The sequence below is a fragment of the Cajanus cajan genome, chromosome 9 (genome assembly GCF_000230855.2).
Source record: "Cajanus cajan strain Asha chromosome 9, NIPB_CcT2T_4, whole genome shotgun sequence".
Taxonomy (NCBI): Eukaryota; Viridiplantae; Streptophyta; class Magnoliopsida; order Fabales; family Fabaceae; genus Cajanus; species Cajanus cajan.
The window spans coordinates 15,876,829-15,898,218 of NC_138525.1; the positions used below are offsets into that span (position 1 = coordinate 15,876,829).

Here is a 21,390-nt window from a genome sequence, read left to right on the forward strand (position 1 = left end):
CAAGGTTTTAATTGAGTAACTTTAGTCTTTAAAAGATTGTAATTGTGCAATTTTAGTCCTTCAATTTTTTATTGAATAATTTTAATCCCTCAAATATCATAATTGTGCGATTTTAGTCTTTCTCATTAAAAATTTAATAGTTTTAAAATTTTAATATATATATATATATATATATAATATTTTAAAACTATACAATTATTTGTTTATTTAAGTTAACGTATATTATAATTTTTGTTAATGTAGCAAATGATATATATTTATTATTACTAAATAAATAAAATTTATATATTATTAATATTTTAATATTGCTAATAAATTAATATCAACAATAATTTTAGTATATTTATAAATAAACTAATAATTTGATAAATATAACTTAGTATATATTAATATACTTTTACAAAAATTTAAATATATTAGATAAGATAGGTATATTTCTAATTAATATATTTATATTTTTGTAAAATTATATTAATATATAATAAGTTATATTTATCAAATTATTAATTTATTTATAAATACACTAATAATATTATTGATATTAATTTATCAGTAATATCATAAAAATAATAATATATAAATTTTATTTATTTAGTAATAATAAATATATATCATTTGATATATTACTGAAAATCATAATATACATTAACTTGAATAGATAAATAATTATATAATTTTAAAATATTATATATATATATTAAAATTATTAAATTTTTAATAGGAGAAATTAAAATTGTACAATTATAATATTTGAGAGGTTAAAATTATTTAATTAAAAATTGAAGGACTAAAATCGTACAATTATAATACTTTAGAGACTAAAATTACTCAATTAAAATCTTAGAGATTAAAACTGCACAATTACAATACTTGAGAGATAAAAAATGCAATTAAGCCTAAAAATTATAATTGTTTACACATGTTCTAAACTCTCATTAATCCAACGTTTTTTATGTATATATTTTTCGTGGATAGCAATTTAACTTGAGATAAATAGAATCCACGAGTACGTGTATTAATTGGTATAAGATTATTATAGTTTAATGAGTAATTACATATGTTAAGTTTTAAATTAAATATTTAATTGTATTAAATGGTTTGAGAAAAAATATCCGTCTCAAAATAGTTATACCCAACTTAAACATAATGTCTCTACGTGATCTATATATATATAAAAGAAAAAAGAAAATGAATTATCTATATAAAAAAAAAAAGAAACTGAATTGAATAGGGTTCCTATATGTTGTTACACGAAACTTTTTCATTAAATATATACATTTGTTACACGACACCTTATAAACCATGTGTGCAGCAGCCTGGGAATATAGACTCTTGCATTAATAAAGAAGTCAAAGCACTGAAAGCAGCCAACTTGCAAGTTGCAACACGGCTTTTTGAACCTTCACGTGCTAATTTAACATAATATTCTCTCTCCTCATCCTATCTCACTTTTCAAGTTCCAACTACATTTTAAAAAAATACAATTCTTTTAATCTTAGAGAATATTTTTTATTTTTTAAATTGCTTAAGAGAGAATTATTTTCGAAATAAAATACTCTTAACACGTGTTAATCAAATTCACTTCTCCACAATTTATTAGTTTTTTTTTTAAGTCACTTGCAAGTTAAAAGTACATCTCGCTTTAATTGATGCTTGGTGTTTTTTTTAATGGTTTTCAATTGTTTAATTTAAAACAAATAACTCCAAGTTTGATACCCCATTTTAGGGTATGGTTAAATTAAAGTACATAACTCCTCCTTAGAATCTGTTTGAATCTATATACGTTAAACTAAAGGGTGTATTTTAAAGAATAAATGATAAATTAATTAATGGTGACAATATCCTTCCAAAAATATAGCAATGGTAATATAACAATACATGACAAAATTAACAATATATAATTTTAGTTACTTACATAATAGGTCATATTAAAAATTCACTTATTTTTTTTAAACATAATTATTAATATTTGTATTGTATGAGTTTTATCAACCTTTTATTAATTCAAGTTATTCCTTAACAGTTAGTTAATGATTAGGTATTAAAAATTTTTTTTTTACACCACCAGCTATTAAAAGATAATCTCTTTGTTATAGATATTTTTCATATACACAAACATGAGATTCAAAGCCACAACTATTTGTGAATCACTAAATCAACTTGATTAGGAGTTGAAATAATATGCATACAATTTTAGGTTTGAATTTTACTACTATTATTATTGTAATTTTCATTTACTTTCATCCTTAGGATACACTATTTAATATGAGTAGTGATAATCATACATCTCATTTGGAGTGGAATGTGTTAAAGATCTCACATTGTTTAGTGACATCATGGTCAAATAATTAGACAAATGGTAACATAAATCCTTTTATGGAGTTTCATACATACCCTATATACATATATATAATCTACATCAACTGCATAACTGTACACAAAAGACTTTATTTGTTGGTCAAGTGTTTATATATACAACTAATACTACATAAGAGCAATAACACCAAAGAATCTGATCATCTACAGCATGACCCTTCACCAAATAAAGTAAGCCACCTGCTAATCCTACCTTGCTCTTATATTAAGTATGACCATTGTAGTTTTAACTATAAGGGAAAGGAAAGCTAAGCTTGTTCAACTAAGTCAACATACATTCGGAGCATCAGTTTACAACAATACAATATAAACAACTTAATCAAGATTTAATCCAACTCTACGCATCAACTTTCAGCTTATAGACCACATCATCATATCAACATCTCAACAACTTACCGTACCGTAACAATATCATTATAACAACTTTAAAAAAATATTGTATTGTCACACATATCAATTACAAAGATTTCTTATAATAGAGGCAAACAATTTATGTGGCTAGAAACTATCAAACAATAATGTCTAACTATCTCAACTAGATCAAGTATAAACAGAGTTAGGCCTCATAGAGTGCCAAGTATACAACTTAAATTGATTTATGAGATTTTGCCACTTAAATTAGGAATTCGACTAATATTCCTATCAGGTAAAACAGTTTGGGTATGAGACTATCACGATATTAGATTGCAACTTTAGGCTTTCTATGGGATTAACCAATCAATTACTCTCCAAATACTACGCCTTTCCAGTACTCATTTAGGAATTAAGTCTCCAACCTTATACCGTACTCAATTGGTCACTTTATACATGTATGTTTCGACCTTGTCAAGATATAAATTCTACATAAAACCTAAAGGAAACAACTTAAAATAATTACCCATTTAGAAACTACCTTATTTATTGAAGGGTTTTCAACTTGGGCTCTCGGAACACAACAACTTACATCCATATAATGAGATATTTTGATTTTTGAAAATAATATTCTCTTCTAATTTTATGTATCTCAACTAAGACATGTATCTTCACCACCTGCGTAATAGCTTAACAACTTGTTTAACTATAACATCATACAACTTTATAGCTTTATCAACTATCAACATGCAACTGAAAACATCATACATCTTACAACTTAATCAACTTCATCAATTCTCATCACAAACAAATTTAAACATCATCATTCATAACAATAATTCATCATACTTCAACATTAAATAACTTAAAGCATCATGTTCATTAAACAATCCACACTCGACACCATTCTTTGCGCACCTAGCGCTATTGAGACGGAGAGGTTTTTGTCTCACCCATATCCAATATCAATCCTCCTACACTCGATGTGGATAAGGCAGAAAACCTTTGAGTCTCTCATGCTTGGAATGACAAAATCCATGCCCAACCTCACCATGCATAGAGTTTATACCTAACTCACGCTTAACACTACTCAACCTACAATCAATCAATGTCATTTAGGCAGAGATTCACTAACTTGGTCATGCTTAGCGCCACACCTTTGGGACTCAACATCACCAAGTTAGAGGATTCTCGAGTTCTCACACTTGATGCCATTCATTTCACACCCAATGTGAATAATTCATAGAGCTCTTACTATTCCATGCTTAGTGCTATCAGTCCCACACTCATTGTGATTAGTGTAGAGAGCCCCTAACTTGAGTCACACTTGGCGCAATGAAGGTGCGCTCAACGTGATGCTCATTTTTGCACATATTAGACTCACTAAATGGCTTAATACTTGGAATCCAACCAACCAAGACAACATGTAAACTAACATACAACATATATACATCTTAAACAACACCAAACCAAATCAAAATACAACATGCAATTATTAAACACCAACTTCACCAATCTACTCAAGAAACTTCATTTTCAGTAACACCTCTCAACAACCCTTGGATTCACAATCTTCACCAAATTCAGTCATGCAAATGATGAATTTAAACAACAATAGTAAGCATTCAACATAATCAATCACAAAGCTTCCCTTACTTCTAGTCAATCAACTGAGAAGAGGTCAAAATCTTTAGCTCCACAAGTTAGGATCTACTAACTTGGTTAAGTGGATTTGATTGTAGAAAGGTAGGAAGGAAATGATTTTCAATAAAAAGGCGAAAGTAAGGTTTTGAGCTCTGGAGTTCTTTTCTCTAACTTTTATCTAGAATTTCTTAAAAATGAACTTATGAGATTCACATATTAAAAAAAACCTTATATATCTTTCCTTAGTTAAACCAACTTAACTAAACCTGAGACATCTCAAAGACAACCTAACTCCCAGGATCCCTTAACTACTAGAGTTCTCAAACAACAAAAATAACAACACAACAACCTTTAATCATATATCACATATAATTAAATTAAAATATCTAAAACACACAATGTTACAAAGAAGGTATAAGAGCCAATATATTTTAGTAATTATTGATTGTTGTTAGATTTATCAAGTTATTCGCTAGCGGATCATTATTGAACTACCTACAAATATATGTCTAATCCTCAATGTAAAAGGCGTGTGTTGGAAATCAAACATCAATAAATGAGATGACTAAAATAGTGTTTATAAGTGAAAAACAATCATTATCTTACAATATTTAAAAAAAATTAAACTTAAACTCACTTTCTAAGAGAATGAGAAGGAATTGGAAGCGAGACAAATAGGGTAAAAAAAATAATAGAAGTAATAAATAATATGATAAAAAAAAAGTTAGGAACAAAGTTGGGAGAAAGTGAGATAGAAAATAAATTAAATGTATGATAAGTATTTTTCCTTTCTTCAACCTTTGCATAAATTGGATGACACCCAATTTCTTAAACAAAATTATAAAGTAAACTTATCATATTTCTCTTTAAACAATAAATAAATAAAAACCTATTAGTCAGCTAAAGTACTACACAAAAATATATTAATTTAGAAATAACATATATGATAGATTGGCACATGGGGTTCAAAAAAAGCCAATAACACCACGACTATTACGCATTAAAATAAAATAGTGTGTTTGGGTGAGTTATGCATTTTTGTTAAGATGGTAACCTATGAACAGGATGGATCCAAAAATATTTAACATTTTTTAGTTAACAATAAAATATTAAACTATAATTATTAAATTAATACATCGTGTTGTTTATTTAATTCGTACACACAAGTCATAAAATTAATCAACAATATAATTTGTATATAAAAATAAAATAGCAATCAATCCATTATACAAATTTTAACGATGGAATTATATTAATTTTATTTTTCATTTCTACCTAGCTTTCCATCATACCCTTAAAGTGATTATAATTATCGTCAAGATTGACTTGGCAAGATATAACACATGTAAGTTTGTAATTTACAAGTAAACAACACAACATTGATTGATATAAGTGATAATAATTTATGTCATTTAATCAAATTGCTTATGATCTAAATTTTGTTTTTAGTATGAAATAAATTACATTAAAAGAAAAATACCTATTTTATGTATGTTTATGATCTTCGACAAAAATTAATCACTATTTTTAACAATAAATACTTCATATTTAATATCATCGTTAGAAAAACACTTCATTAGCTAATAATTAAATTCAAACCGCTAAAAATAGTTAATGATAACTTAGGTAGAATCATAAATTCAAACCTGAAAAACACTAATAAATTCACCATCAAATAATATGGATGCATTATATTTTTTTACTTCTATTTCAATTGCCATTTTGAAGAAGTATTGTGAACAAACTTTGTTATCATTATGAAAATTAATATAAAACTATAAACTTGAATTTAAAAGTAAAAAGATAGGAGATAAAAAAAAAACCAAAGAATTGAAACAAAAAATAAAATTTTCTTGTATTCTTTCAAAAGAATGACATGAAACTTTTATAAGCATAAACTATAATCAAATTATTGCAAATAACACTTTAATAATATTAAGAATAAATATAAATAATTATAATAGACAATTATCATTAATTATTCATAATAATTATTGGTGTCAGATACACTTATTTTAAATAGTTTCATAGTATAACTTGGTCGACAAGCTACATATACCCATCCACAATTTTTCAAAAAAACTACTCTAAATAAATAAAGTAATTTATCTATCTATATAATTCTGAAAGGATGGGCAATGTCGCGTCCTTACCCATGAAATGATCCTTGTTGATCATGAGTATGGAACATGAATTCAATCAAACCAACTCAAAATAATTTGGACTCTAACCTTGTCACATTTAAGTCACTTGTTGAATCACACCTAAAAATGAGTTAAGTTGTTGGATCCAAACTATTAGTAGGGAATTTAAGTAGGATAAAACCTTTTAATTTTAATGAATTTATATATAAAAATGAATGATCAATCTTGATTATACAAATAAAATTAATTAAATGGTAAGCTAAACTTATACAGACACAGATATAGAGAGTGAAAGAGACAGAAATAGTGCCAATTGTGATTTTGTTACATGTCATGATCATATTGTTTGGCACAAAAATGCAACAAATTGTAGTTGACAATTCACAAGAAAGTAGTAGATTTATGGAAAATTATAAAGTCATATATACACCGGAAGAAGTAACAAGAAAAATGTTACGTCAATTTGTTTATGTTTATTTCACACTAATAAATTTTGTACTATAGAGCATTATTGTATAATCGATGTAGAAAATAATTTTTTAAGAAAATTTGGTTTATTTTTTACGATCTCAAACTAACAATAACAAATGAAACAACCAAACTCAGCAATGTCAATAAGCATTGTTTACATCATATAAAAAATATATAAAAAAAAATAGTCTAAAAAAATTATTTAGGTATGAAATGAAAATGAAAAATTAACTAACAATGAATAAATGGCTACCTAATGGTGGCGAGGACAAAACTTAGACAAAAAAAAATGATCGAAAATTAATCAAGGATGAGGTAAGAGATATTGGGAAAAACCCCAAGTCTCACATCGATTAGAGATTATGCAATTAAATAGTATATAAGTAGAAAACAACCCTCACCTTACAAACTAGTTTTATAAAGTTGAGTTAGACTTAAATCTATTATTCTAAGATAGTATCAGAGACAGAACTATCCTAGATTCTTAAAAATGTGTCACCCACCATTGATACATGTACCATGGATATGAAGAGGTGTGTATCAAGTCTTATACTATTCTTGTAAGAGAAAGCTAACAAAATGAGAAACAAAAGTTAAGAAAAAAAAAACGAAATCAAAATGATGCAAAAACAAAAATAGTATACATGATGGATGTTGACAGAGGTTGTGGATGTCATCAAAGATCACGGACGATTATAAAATCACGAAAAAAAACTTGTCAAAAATGCTTGGAGCATTCATAAGCGCATATTGCTTAACATTTACAATTAAAGCTTTTACTGTAAATAATATTAACATTGCACTCCTTTATATTCTTATTTAAATATTTTATTTACTATCAAATATAATTTCGTGTAAATTTTACTTGTTACTATTTTATTTTTTTACGCTGTTTTTTTTAATTATAGATGAAATTTCACGTGGGTTTTACTAGTCTATATATGTACATAATCTGAGCCTACTACTTTTAATGTGGTCAACGCATGGTTTTATTTAATAATGAAAAAACGTATTCAAAAAATTGAAAAATTGTTAGTAATATTTTGAATTTATTTAATTTCAACGGAAAGAAAAAGTCTTTACCTAAAGATTTTCAAGTTTCAGACAAAGCATGCATCCATAGCAGCGACAAGTGGCAATCCGAATACAATAATCTGCGAAATGAGGTGGAAGCTGATGATGATTAACGTAAGTTTGAAGTTTGAAATGAAGTTGAGGTCAAAACATTAGCACAAGTCTCACGAACGATATTAGGATGCAAGTGGTTTGGTTGAATGTCTTTAATTTATGCTTTTATTTATCTATTGACAGACTATGGTGTCCATGGGCTTGGAGTTGGAGGCAACATAACAGTGCGAGACAACATTCTTATATAAACAACCAAATTCTCTCTTTAAATATTTAAGTCAATTATCTGTTTAAATATTTAAATCAATTATATATTTAAAAATAGTTTGGTTTGAGAAATTATTTTATTTTTAAATTACACTTTTAATTCTTCTCCAATATCAAACTCATAGTTTTGTTCTCTATTTTTAATTTTTCAATTTTAATTTCTATTTTTATAAATTTTATAATTTTTATCTCTTAATTAATTGAATATTTAACAGTTGATTGTTAAAATTATAATATTAGTCATAATATGATATTAAGTGGGTGACATAACAGTTAATGTTTAATACTATCTCTATCTTAATTTTAAGTAACAATTAAAATCTTTCTTTAATTTTAATTATAAACTAATAATGTTAGTTTTTAAAGTAACTAAAGGTAAATTTTTGTATATCTTTCATTTATTATTAATTCTATTTTCTATATTGTCACATATATTTAATATTAAATATAATTACAACCACTCAAAGAATGTATTTAGAATAAAATTTAAATTTGTTAAAATTAATTAAAAATTATTATATTAATTACTTTTGTTGATTTTGATGATGATTTGTCCTATATTACTTATAATTAGGACAAAAAGTAGTAATATTCATGTTGAATTTTACTTTCAATTATTGTTTAATTGTATCTTATAAAAGAATTCAAATAGGAAGAAAATGTTATGAAAATAAAAATTAACTAAAAGTATGTAATCTAATCTAAATATTATCAAATATTAATTATTATGTCATCTATCTAATATTGTGTCACAATTAATAACATTACAATTCTAATAATTAATGAATAAACATATTGAATGAATCAAAATTATGAATTTTATGAATTTGAAAGACTAAAATTATGAAATTAAAAATAAAGTCACGAAAATTGTAGATTTAATATTATAGGAAGATTAATAATAAATTTATCCAAATAAAAAATAAAAAAACCCAAAAAGTACTTTTTCTTCTTCTTCTTCATATTTGTATACAAATTAATAAAAATAATAAAATAAAGTGAAGTAAAGTGTTTTTGTAGTTAAAAATAAAAATACTAATAGAAAACATTTTGGCCGCAAAAATTCAGCTTTTCACATTTATTTTGAAATACTATTTGTGTGTATAAGAAAATTTGAAGAGCTTATGCTTGATTTTCTAACGCATAAATATACAGTCATAACATGTTGCAAAATTACGAAACACGAGCCAAAATCCTGAGATTCAAAGTCATGCCGCGCTCAGGTCCTGTTTCTCGTTGCCGGCCAAACCCCACGCCCATCTCATGTTAATTAATTTTACTTTGCCAATAAACTGAGTTATTATTTATTTAATTATTTTATTACATTCAAAAGTCAAAGTGCCGCATTCCGACCATGGGTTACCATTCCTTTCACATATGTCCCTTCATCCACTCGTGATGGATTATTTAATTGTCCAATATAAATTTAATACATTTTTTTTATACACCTCATGTACATGTATTGTCCATCCTCACTGCCTCATTATCTATAATATGAACTTAATTGAATTAGCCAACCTGCACTTATTTATTTTTGTTTCTCTTTCAAAGTACTGAAACATCATATATTGCTAGCTTCTTTAAGGAAACATGAAAATGTTAAAAAAAGATTCGAACTTAATTTTCTACCAATTTCAACTCTAGAATGTTATCTTTTGCCAAGTCATAGAATACAATATTAATACCTGTTGCGTAGACTGAGTTTTGGATTTGTCATGCAGATGACAAGTACTAGCTACTATAGCTTGTTTGAGTAATTATTAACGAGTTTTTAAAACTGCGTTTGGAGTAAAAATTACAAAGATCATCCTTATAACCCAAACATGCTATAAGTAACCAAATTGAATCTAAAAACTATTATAAGTCATGCAATGAAATGCATGTCTTGAGTAGAAGTTCAGTATACATATACATATACATATATACTTAAGGTTCATGTGTTCATTTTATTTTAAAAAAATTATATTGGTTTTTCTGCATTTAGTTGTAGACTTGTAGTTGTTCCATTCCCATTAGCAATATATTTTAAAAATAAAATAAAATAAAAAGAAAATATCATAAGCTACTTAATTTGTGATTTAAAATGGAGAAGGACTATACGTCTAATTTTAAACAGGTTTATGATATATACCTAATCCCTGTGTGCACTAATTGTGAGTTAGTCACACTTGTTTGCAAACTTGAATTGGGGTCTATTCGGATAAACAATTTAGTTCAAGTTTTATAAAATAAATACTTATTATGTAATTATTTATCTATAAGATTTTTTTATAATTAAATAAAAAATAGGATTAAACAATTTTTATATAAGTTGTAAGCTGATTTTATAAGTCATCCTAAAACCTTAATTAAAATAAGTTAAAAATAACTTAAACTACAAAAAAAAATTGATTTATAGCAATAGACAATTTTTATAAATAAAAGTAATTTTTTATTTTACCCACAATCATCCTATTCATAAAAACAAAACATCAGTAGATATAATTCGTTATTCTAATGTTACAATTAACATAAATTATTTTCATAATTAAACTCTTACAAACATTTCTACCCAGGTCTAGCTGTTGGCACATATCCCGACAGAATGAGGCATCATATTTTGAAATGGAAAGAGAAAAAATATGAAGATAAAAAAAGTTAATTGTAAGACCAGTGACAGATCCAAAAACTTTAGATAATAGGAGTAATATTTATTTTTATATTTATAATATTAAAAATTTTATATATAACTTTTAAAAATATAAATATATCATAATTATTTTTTACAAGTTCTTATATCTAAGATTATAATTAAAGATGAAATAAATTAGGTCAAATTATATTATATTATAATTTAGTAAGTTTGAACTTAATTTTTTTAAAAAAATTCTTATCTCATGTATGTCTTATTTATCTATCATAGACATTTTTTAAATGTTTGGTTAGGAATACAATTTGAAAGACCTACTTTATAATAATTTAACACTAATAAAAACATAAAAATAAATATATTAAATTTTATAAAAAATCAAGTTTATTTTATTTATGATATAAACATGTTTTAATGTCTAATATAAATTTTTAGATGATAATTTATTTTAAAATGTATTTTATATTAAAATTTTTAAATAAAACATAAATCTTCCAATATTTTTTATTTTAATTTTTTTAATTAACGTATACAATAAATAAAAAAACACAAAAGATAAAATACTACAAATTTTATTTTATTAAAAATTAATTTTTTTCAATATATTACATTATATATATAAGCATTAATTAATATATATATATATATTATAATTAAGCTTTTTAATTTTTTTAACAAATATCAAATAAATAAACATCTTTTTCAAATTTATATTTTATACATATGATAATTTAAATATATATATTTATTTTATTAAAATATAAATTTTATTTTTTAAAATATATTATTTTTTAATAAAAAAAAATGTATATATCAAATGATAGTGGGAGCAAGTGCCCCCACTATACTATATGTGGATCCGTTAATGTGTACGAGTAATTTCTTTCCCAGCCTTAATTAATTGATTTGGCATAGAAAATGTGAATAAAATTTTGCACAGAAAACACGTCCTTAAGTTGGAACAGAAAATGTGAACACCGCCCAAACGTATTTGAGACAGTGCTCAAAATTGTGTTATCCATTACTATATTACAGTCAAAAGTTGCATCAATTATTTCTGCCACAAGTGCTTATTGTATGCTCCGACCACAAAAAGTGTTGACAAAGTTTGATGTTGCTTCACCATTCACTGCTATTAATTCCTTTTTGTTTTAGCATGAAACAAACGTGCTTCTCCTTCTTCTAGAGTTGCTTCCCACTAACATATGTTGTCCCTTTCTATAATGCCGTTTTTAGAAGTGATGGCAACACCACTTCCGGCATTGCTATCAGATAGAAGCACTAAACCTAAATGCATGTCTTATTTATGAAGTGATCCATAGAATAAATGCTTCTTTTTCATAAATAAATAACTAGTTTAGAAACCCAATGTATGTTTTTTTTAGTGCATTCTCATTCTAGTTTTGACACGTGATGAGCTAGTTAATTAAAAGTTTCAAATTCAATTCATAACAAATAGTTTCAACTATCAAATTAGACGAACTAAACTAGATACGCAATTTTTTTTGAGAAAATATTTTTATGTTTACAATGAATTAAAAGAATATCAAGTTACTTTCAATTTTTTTTTAAAAAAAATTATTTGCACATAAAAAATTTAAAATAGGATTTATTTTTTATCTTTAAAAATAGAAAGGCATTTTTATTTTTATGATTATATATGAAAATAAAGAATAATAATAAAACACTTTCGTACCAATTACAGATCTTTAATTACAGTGAGACTTCTTTGTGAAGCCATACCAAATATTGTTGGTTCTCTTATGATCAATCTACCATAAGAGAGAGTGTTATAATTTTATAAAATAAGCAAGTGAAAATACCAATAAATTATATCTAGACTTTAAAAAAACATATTTATAAAATAAACAGTTATTTAGAGAACTTTTTAATAACCAGTCCATGACCCATGAGAGATTAGTTTGACCGAAAGAATTTATGTTGAAAGGCCAACATTGGGTAATAATTAATAAGTCCATGAATGAACTCTAAATAATAAGTGGTGGCAGCCAATTTTGATCGGTTGCTACTTGCTAATAGCATCGACAACCTCATTATAACAACTTATTACTATCTATTATTATTGTTTGAATAAAGCCTATTACATTCCTAAAAAAAATAAAATAAAAATAAAACTTGATTATCATCTACTATAAAGTCAATTAATGAATCACCCTTCCGTACAATACCTCAAATAGAAGGACATCAACTTGACAAAGAATATCTTTCATTTTTGTTGACTCTCGGGTACATCTTTAGTTATCGATGCTGAAGTTATATCATAAACCATGGATCATAAATTGAATTATAGTTGTAAAAAATGATTACAAAAGGTTAATAGTATTTGTCTTTTAATGTGATTGTTATTCGAGGTCTGTTTGGACGAACTATTTCATAAGTGTTTTCTTTTTCCTAGAAAATAAGAAAATATTTTTTTAAAAATTAAAATTAACTTATATATAAACTAATTTATAGAAATTTTTTTTATAGTAACTGTACTAACCGTACTTCGCACCCGGGCTCCTAGCCCGGATTAGTGTTGCAAATAAGTAACTCTGGGCACGCGGTGCATGACGTCAGCCCGGCATTTGAGCGAATCATACCTGATTCCGAAGATCTCGTCCCAGACCAGATCCGCCCTTCAATTATATCATATCATATCATGATATATCTTATCTCAAGTCCAAAAGCCCAAGACAAACCTAGATCACCTCAAGGTACGTGCATTATATATATGAGACTATTACTCATACAAACCCTAACTTTAGCATCGAAGTCTCTTTTGCAGGTACCTCCCCCATCTCGGAGCACCAATACACCCAGCAAAGGAGGCTCACCGATCTTACTGGACGGATCACTCCCACGACCAGATTCCGGTAAGAACATTTGGCGCCCACCGTGGGGCCGATCAGAACAGCTCTTATCGGCCACCTGTATGGTTTCTATTAGAAGCCACATTAGATGAGCAACGAACGACACAAGCCACTCCGTTACCATGGACAGCGACGCTGCAACCCTGAGGCGGCTGATCGACCAAGTTGAGCAGATGCGACAACATCATGACGCCGACCTCCAGAAGATGCGTGCCCAGCATGAGGATGACCTCGCAGCAATTCGAACCACTAACGAAGCAGACCTCGCAGCGCTACGCACCGAGAACGAGCGCATCCGCGCCCAACTCCCTCGACATCACTCCAATCAACCCCCGCACAACAGCGCTGATCATGAAGAGGAGGCGCATTCAGCCTCCCAATCCCCAGCGACAACCAAGGCACCGACCTCACGACCTGCCACACACCGGTCTCATGCATCAACGCACAGATCGGGGCAAGGTACTAGCAAGGCCCCTACTCATGTCTCCGAGGGCCAAGAGCCCTTCCGCCGTCATCCATTTGTGGACGACATCATGAAAACTCCACTGCCTCGCGGATGGAAACCCCTCCACCTCGATCGCTACGACGGCACCACGGATCCCGACGAGCACATCGACTCGTACACGACTCAGGTAAACCTTTACACTAACAGTGACACTATATTGTGTAGGGTTTTCCCGACCTCGCTCAAAGGACCCGCGCTTCATTGGTACACCCAACTACCATCCGGATCCATCGACAGTTTTGCCACCCTGGTGCGGCGATTCATGGCACAATACGCCACCAGCCGACCTCACCACACAACCTCGGCCGCCTTGGCCAATCTCAGGCAGAACGACGACAAGCCCCTGCGGGCCTTTATGGAGTGCTTCTCCAACATCTCAGTCCAGATCCAAAATCTCAACTCGGAGGTCGCCCTGCATGCCATGCTCACGGCACTGAAACCCGGATCATTCGTCGACAGCCTATGCCGCGATGCCCCCCGCGACATGGACGAACTGCGCGCCCGCGCCGTCGGCTACATCCAGATGGAGGAGCACTCGGCTTTCCGCGACCAAGTTCGCGGGAAAGGCCCCGCGAAACCGGAGCAGGGCCACAAAGATAAGGTGAAAGTCAATAATGACACACAGTTCAAGAAGTCGGCCAGAGCGAACAAAGGCGGGAGGTATGACTTCTACACTCCCCTGAACGCCCCAAGAGTCCATATCCTGGAGGAGGCCAGTAACAACAACCTACTAGCCCTCCCACCACCCGGCCACACACCCAACAGCGCCGATAAGTCCAAACACTGCCGGTACCACATGAACTATGGCCACACCACGGACGAGTGCCGCACGCTCCGAGACCGCATCGAAGAACTTATCCAGGCGGGCCACCTTGGCCACTACGTCCAGCGACAGCCAGGTCCCCGAGGTGGCTCTGGAGGCCGGGGACGCGGGAGAGGTCGCAGGTCAGGACCTCGCACAGACTTACCCACAGGGTCCCAGCAAAATGCTAACGGCGCAGTACATGCCAAAATAAGTCAGGAGACAGAAGCAGCCCCCTTGCGGGGAATCATTAACACAATCGCAGGCGGCTTCGCCGGAGGAGGCGCTAGCAGCTCGGCCCGGAAAAGACACCTTCGAAGCATCAACTGCGCCCACTCCACCGCCTCGATCTTGCACAAGAGCTCGCCACCGATCTCTTTTTCTGATGAGGACTATGCGGGAATCAGCCCTAACCAAGATGACCCCATGGTCATCGTGGTAGAGATCGCCAACTGGGAAGTACAAAAGACACTCATCGACCAAGGGAGCTCGGCCGACGTCCTGTACTGGCCAACATTCCTCAGGCTCGACGTCCCCCATTCTCTAATCCAGCCACACACCGAGCCCCTAGTCGGCTTTGCCGGTTAACGGGTCCACACCCGCGGATACGTGGACCTGCTGACAACCTTTGGAACACCTCCGGATACAAGGAGGATCGTGGTCCGATACCTCCTCGTGGAGGCCAACACCTCCTACAACATCATCATCGAGAGGCCGACCCTAAACCACCTCGGTGCGGTGGTATCCACTCCGCACCTCACCATGAAGTTCCCAAGGAATGACGGAAAGATCATCTCCGTCAGAGCAAACCAGAAGACAGCTCGGCAATGCTACGCCGAAAGCCTGAGGATTTCCTCATCCGACAAGGAAAGCAAGGGGAGTCCCTCCACCGCTCCCCATTAGATTCTGTCCCCCCACTTGTACAAACAAAACCGTGCACTCTTTTCCCGCCTCAGCTCCCAACTGAGAGGGTTTTTAACGAGGCACGCAAAATCATTTAATAACATTCTCCATTTTGCTCACCTATTGCTTTCTCAACTACTGCTTTCTTACCTACTGTAAAAATCGAAAACGAACCTCAGTATTCTCGGTAAAGGTCGAGTACGAACCTTAATCCAATCATTCACGAAAATCTGAGGTCGAGAACGAACCCCAGTATTCTCGGTAAAGGTCGAGTACGAACCTTAATCCAATCATTCGCGCGAATCCGAGGTCGAATACGAACCCCGGTATTCTCGTTGAAGGTCGAATACGAACCTTAATCCAATCATTCATGAAAATCCGAGGTCGAGAACGAACCCCGGTATTCTCGGTAAAGGTCGAGTACGAACCTTAATCCAATCATTCACGAAAATCCGAGGTCGAGAACGAACCCCGGTATTCTCGGTAAAGGTCGAGGACGAATCTTAATCCAATCATTCGCGCGAATCCGAGGTCGAATACGAACCCCGGTATTCTCGTTGAAGGTCGAATACGAACCTTAATCCAATTATTCATGAAAATCCGAGGTCGAGTGCGAACCCCGGTATTCTCGTTGATGGTCGAGTACGAACCTCAATCCAATCATTCGCGCAAATCCGAGGTCGAGAACGAACCCCGGTATCCTCGTTGAAGGTCGAGTACAAACCTCTAGAAAATTAAGTCACATAAATCCGAGGTCGAGAACGAACCCCAGTATTCTCGTTAAAGGTTCCACCATCGAACCATTATCCTTGGTAAAGGTCGAGCATGAACCTTAACCTAACCGAATCCGAGGTGAAGAACGAACCCCGATATTCTCATCAAATACGAACCTTAATCTAATTATCCACCCAAACCCGAGGTCGAAAACGAACCCCGGTATTCTCGTTGATGGTCGAGTTCGAACCTTAACCCAATTATTCGCATGAACCCCCATCAGCCAGTATATAAACCCGAAGGGGTATAAGAACCCCCAACATGCAAATTCAAGGTCGAACGCAAACCTCGATATCCCCACAAGGTCGAGTTTGAACCTTAATCAAACGTCAAATCCGAGGTCGAGTACGAACCCCGACGCTTTCTTTAAAGGTCGAGTCCGAACCTTAATGGAACCAACTTGCAAATTACGAGGTCAAGTACAAACCTCGACGCTCTTGTCAAAGGTCGAGTTCGAACCTTAGTAACTCATTCGGAGGCCGAGTCCCGACCACATATCCGAGATCGAGTTCGATCCATGACGAAACATACATGACCCTAAACTTAAGGGCGGACACGGACCACTTATCCAATTTACTACACTCCGGCTTGAGGTCGGCTCAGAACCTCGACGCTAATAAATCAAGGTCATCGAACCTTCACAGAAACACTCACCCAAACAGAAGTCCGAGGTCGCGCCCGAACCTCCTTTAGCATATAAGGTCGAGTATGAGCCTCGATGTCCCCGCTTAAAGGTCAACCAAATCGCCTAATTCAAATCCGAGGTCGAATACGAACCTCAACACAGAATACGAACCTTAATCCAATCATTCACTTAAGGTTGAGTCCAAACCACTAACCTGAGGACAACTCTGAACCCTGGCAAAGCACACCCCACTCTCCATACCAGGGTCGAATTCAAACCCCGGCATGACCGACTTAGGGTTGAATTCTGACCTTGACTTCAGCCTAGGGTCATTTATGAACTCTCACAACAATTACTTAGTCAAAATTCGAGATCGAATACGAATCTTAACACATTCATTTACGGCCGAGTTTGAACTCCCACGAAAAACCCTACTAAGCAAAAAACTAAGGCCGGCCTCGAACCTCGACTTCACCAGCTCAAGGTAGAAGTATCACCCGATACAAAAGCATATAACAGACACCAAACATGTGCCTCAAACAGCGCGAACAACCAAAATTGAACACAAAAACGAACAAAATAGAGCAACATACATATATGTATACAAACAAAGTTCACAAAATCCAGTACATCAATTCAAGCCAAAGAAAAAGGAAACAAAAATTACAAAGAAAGCCTAGGCGGAGGCATTTTCACTGGAACTGTCGTTAACATCGTCCTCCAAAACAATCCTCCCACGACGGACCACTTTCTCCACATGCATCGAAGAGAAGTCGAACCCGGGAGCAAGAAGTCGTGCCTGACGAGCAGCCTTCTGAAAGCCCCTCTTATGCTCCGCCACGACGGAGCGCTCCACCTCGGTGAGCCGTCCTTCCACGGCCGCCTTCCCCGCTGCCAGCTCTGCGAGCTCTACTCTCAGCACAGCAATCTCATCCTCTCGACCGCCCAGAATGGCCTCACTGCGGAGACGCTCCTCAGTCGCCGCTACCAACTCCCCCTTTAGAGAGGCAACAACATCCTCTAAGACCCGCACCTGGTCACGGGAGGACGTCACCTCGTCCTCCAAAGAGCGGGCCCCCGCCCGGGAGAAGGTGGCGAGTTCCTGCAGCTCCCCCACCCGAGAAGCATAAGCCTCATTGGACCGCAATGCAATCTCAAGAGATTTCTGCACCCGCAAAAGGTCGTTACGCACAGTCCGGAGTTCAGCCTCCCGCCGCTTCGCCTCATCAAGGGCCGCGGTGAGAGTCTTGTTATCCTCCCTCAGGATCTCGTTCGCCTCCTTCCATGGCTGAAGCCGGCCCCTCACCTTAGCCAGCTCCTGCTCTTGCTTGGCCAGCTCCTGCTCCTACTTAGCCAGCTCCTGCTGCTGCTTGGCCAAGTCTTCTTGCTGCTGGCCCCACTTGGGTTTCCAGTGACTCATTATGCCTATCACCCTCTACAGCATGACCTGGGCAGCATCAAAACTGTCCTCAGGACCGATCCTATCAATTAATCCCTGGTCCTCGGAGCTCAACGAACCCTGAGGAAAGAACCTCTTCGCGGTCACCCCCACGCTCCACAATGATTCCATGTCGGCGGACACGCTCACGTGATCCAGCCGCACCGTATCTATCCCCTTCCCAAAGCGATGGGACAAATATTGGGTCCGGACAGGCCCCTGCGATGAGCCCGCCTACGACGCCAAACCCGCGGCAGAGGATGGCCCTCCCTGCTCAGCACCTAGAGAGTCCACCTTAGGGACTCCCGACTCCGCCTGCAAAAACCAGTCCCGCATCACAAATAGATAAGGAGACATGCGAGAAAGCCATGAAAACAAAAAACAAAAAAACCAGACTCACCCCAGCAGCCTGGGCGGCCAGCCCGGAAGCCTGCACCTCAGGATCAGCGGCATTCCCCGCCTGCCCCTCAGGCTCAGCGGCTTTCCCCGCCTGCATCTCAGGCCTAGAGGCATTTCCTGCCTACAAAAAAAAATCACCTAGATCAAACAGTCAGACAACATAACAAAAAGGCAGAGTGAAAAGTCCGAGAAGACAATACTTACCACCTTGGTAACTCGAACGGTCTGCCCGGAAATGCAGACCTCCACCTCAGCAATGCCAACCCCGCCCTGCAAAGGGATCCATAACGCCTCAAAAAACAAAGATGAAACTCACACGGAAAATGCGAGCAAATGATAAGCTACTCACCTCGGCGTCCGGTGCAGTAAGCCCGACACCCTGCACCACCTCCGCCGTAGCCACCGGCGAGGCCTCCTTGGCCGGAGGGCTGTCGGTGAGATCCACAGCGTCCACAACCCGGGAGGTCGCCTCCTCGGCATCGCGAGAAGTGGAGGTCCCCCCGACCTCCTCCTCCCCCCTCTTCCTCTTCCGGTGGGTCTTCAGGGGGGCAGCATCCTCCTCTGGAGGCTCGGGAACCTCGAGCTCGGAAACATTGTAGCGGTGTTTAAGCTAACGCCACAGGTTTCTGCCCATAATGCCTGCAGAAAAGAAACAGAAACACATCAATAACGGGCAACCACACAATTCCTAATAACCTACCAGAGCACATAATACTCACTCTCTAGGCCCCTCTCCCTGAAAGGCGAATTCGCAAGCGACAAGACGAGCTTGCAATCCAACGGACGAGGGAGCGCGACAAGATTCTTGATGGCGGCCGTCTCCGCGGCCGTCACCTTCAGATCCCCCAAACCGTGAAACCTAGACGGCTTGGGACACCAATAGAATGGAAACCTCGGCAAACCTCCGATGTAGAACACCTCGTCTTCCAAAGGGTCAATACCCACAAGGGCGACCCGGAAAAACTCCTGCTTGAAATTTTTATACGATTGGGAGTAGGGAGTAAACAAGCCCCCATCCCTACTCCCGCTCAGGGACAAAATGCCATAAGGCGGAACGCCCATCTTCAACTGATAAAAATGAAGAAAGACGCGAAGAGACACCTCTATACCTAGAACTGTACACAGGACCTGAAAAGCCCTCAAAAAACCCCAACTATTGGGATGCAACTAGCAAGGAGCCGCGTTGATGAAATTCAAAAAATCGCACTCAAACTAGGTAAAAGGAAGACAGACACCCAAATCTCTAAAAAAGCACCGATATACATAGAAATGGGGGGGATCAGTAGACCTCCCCATATACACGCCCTCATCAGCCTGACAAGGCTCAAGCCGAATCATGTGGGAAATGGAGGAATCGCAAACCCTATGCGCTCTCCGAAACGCATTCACTTCGAGGAAAGAGCGAAAAGTGCTCTGAGCCTCAACCACCTCGCGTTTGACCCAGTCGTAACCAGGAACGCCTGGCTCTGGGCCCCTAGGTGGTGGCGGGTCTTTCTTCTCAACAGTGACCCTTCCGGCGACCACCACCTTGCCACGCGCCTTGCCCCTGGCAGACGCAGAGGATCCGGCACCACTTCCACCGGCCATGAAAAAAGAGAAGAAGCAAATAAAAAGGAAGTACCTGGTACTCCTCCTCAGAAAACAACCCTAACAAAGAAGGGACTACCGGAAACGACGACGGCGACGGAAGCGCAAAAGAGAAAGGAGGTAAAGGGAAGCAAGAAAAGCTCTCGTACTCGAGAAGTCAGAAGAAAGACAGAGAAGAGGCGCGAGTGGAAGAAAAGGAAAAACTCTCCCCCAAAATTCAAAACCGATGCGACACGTGTCAGCTGAAAAGCACAACTGACAACACATTTATTGCGAAATCATCATTACACAACCGTCACTGCCCTTATTGCGTCACTCAAACGTCTACAGAACACTAACAGTCGCGACACGTGGCGGACCTCCAATTAGCGTACGCGCAAAGCCATTTTCCCCTCTAGCAAACCCGGTCTTAACTCCTCGACCTACGGCCTTCAGAGCTCGGGGGGCTAGTGTACTAACCGTACTTCGCACCCG

The 21,390-nt window shown here is 35.4% G+C and overlaps 1 protein-coding gene across 1 annotated transcript; it reads left to right on the plus strand.

Moving 5' to 3' along the window:
- Positions 1–14,005: 14,005 nt before the first annotated feature.
- LOC109791875 (uncharacterized) lies at positions 14,006–15,778 on the plus strand. Its single transcript, XM_083064181.1, has 2 exons — positions 14,006–14,502; positions 14,554–15,778. Exons 1-2 carry the CDS (start codon positions 14,006–14,008, stop codon positions 15,776–15,778), a joined length of 1,722 nt encoding a protein of 573 aa, XP_082920307.1.
- Positions 15,779–21,390: the final 5,612 nt, after the last annotated feature.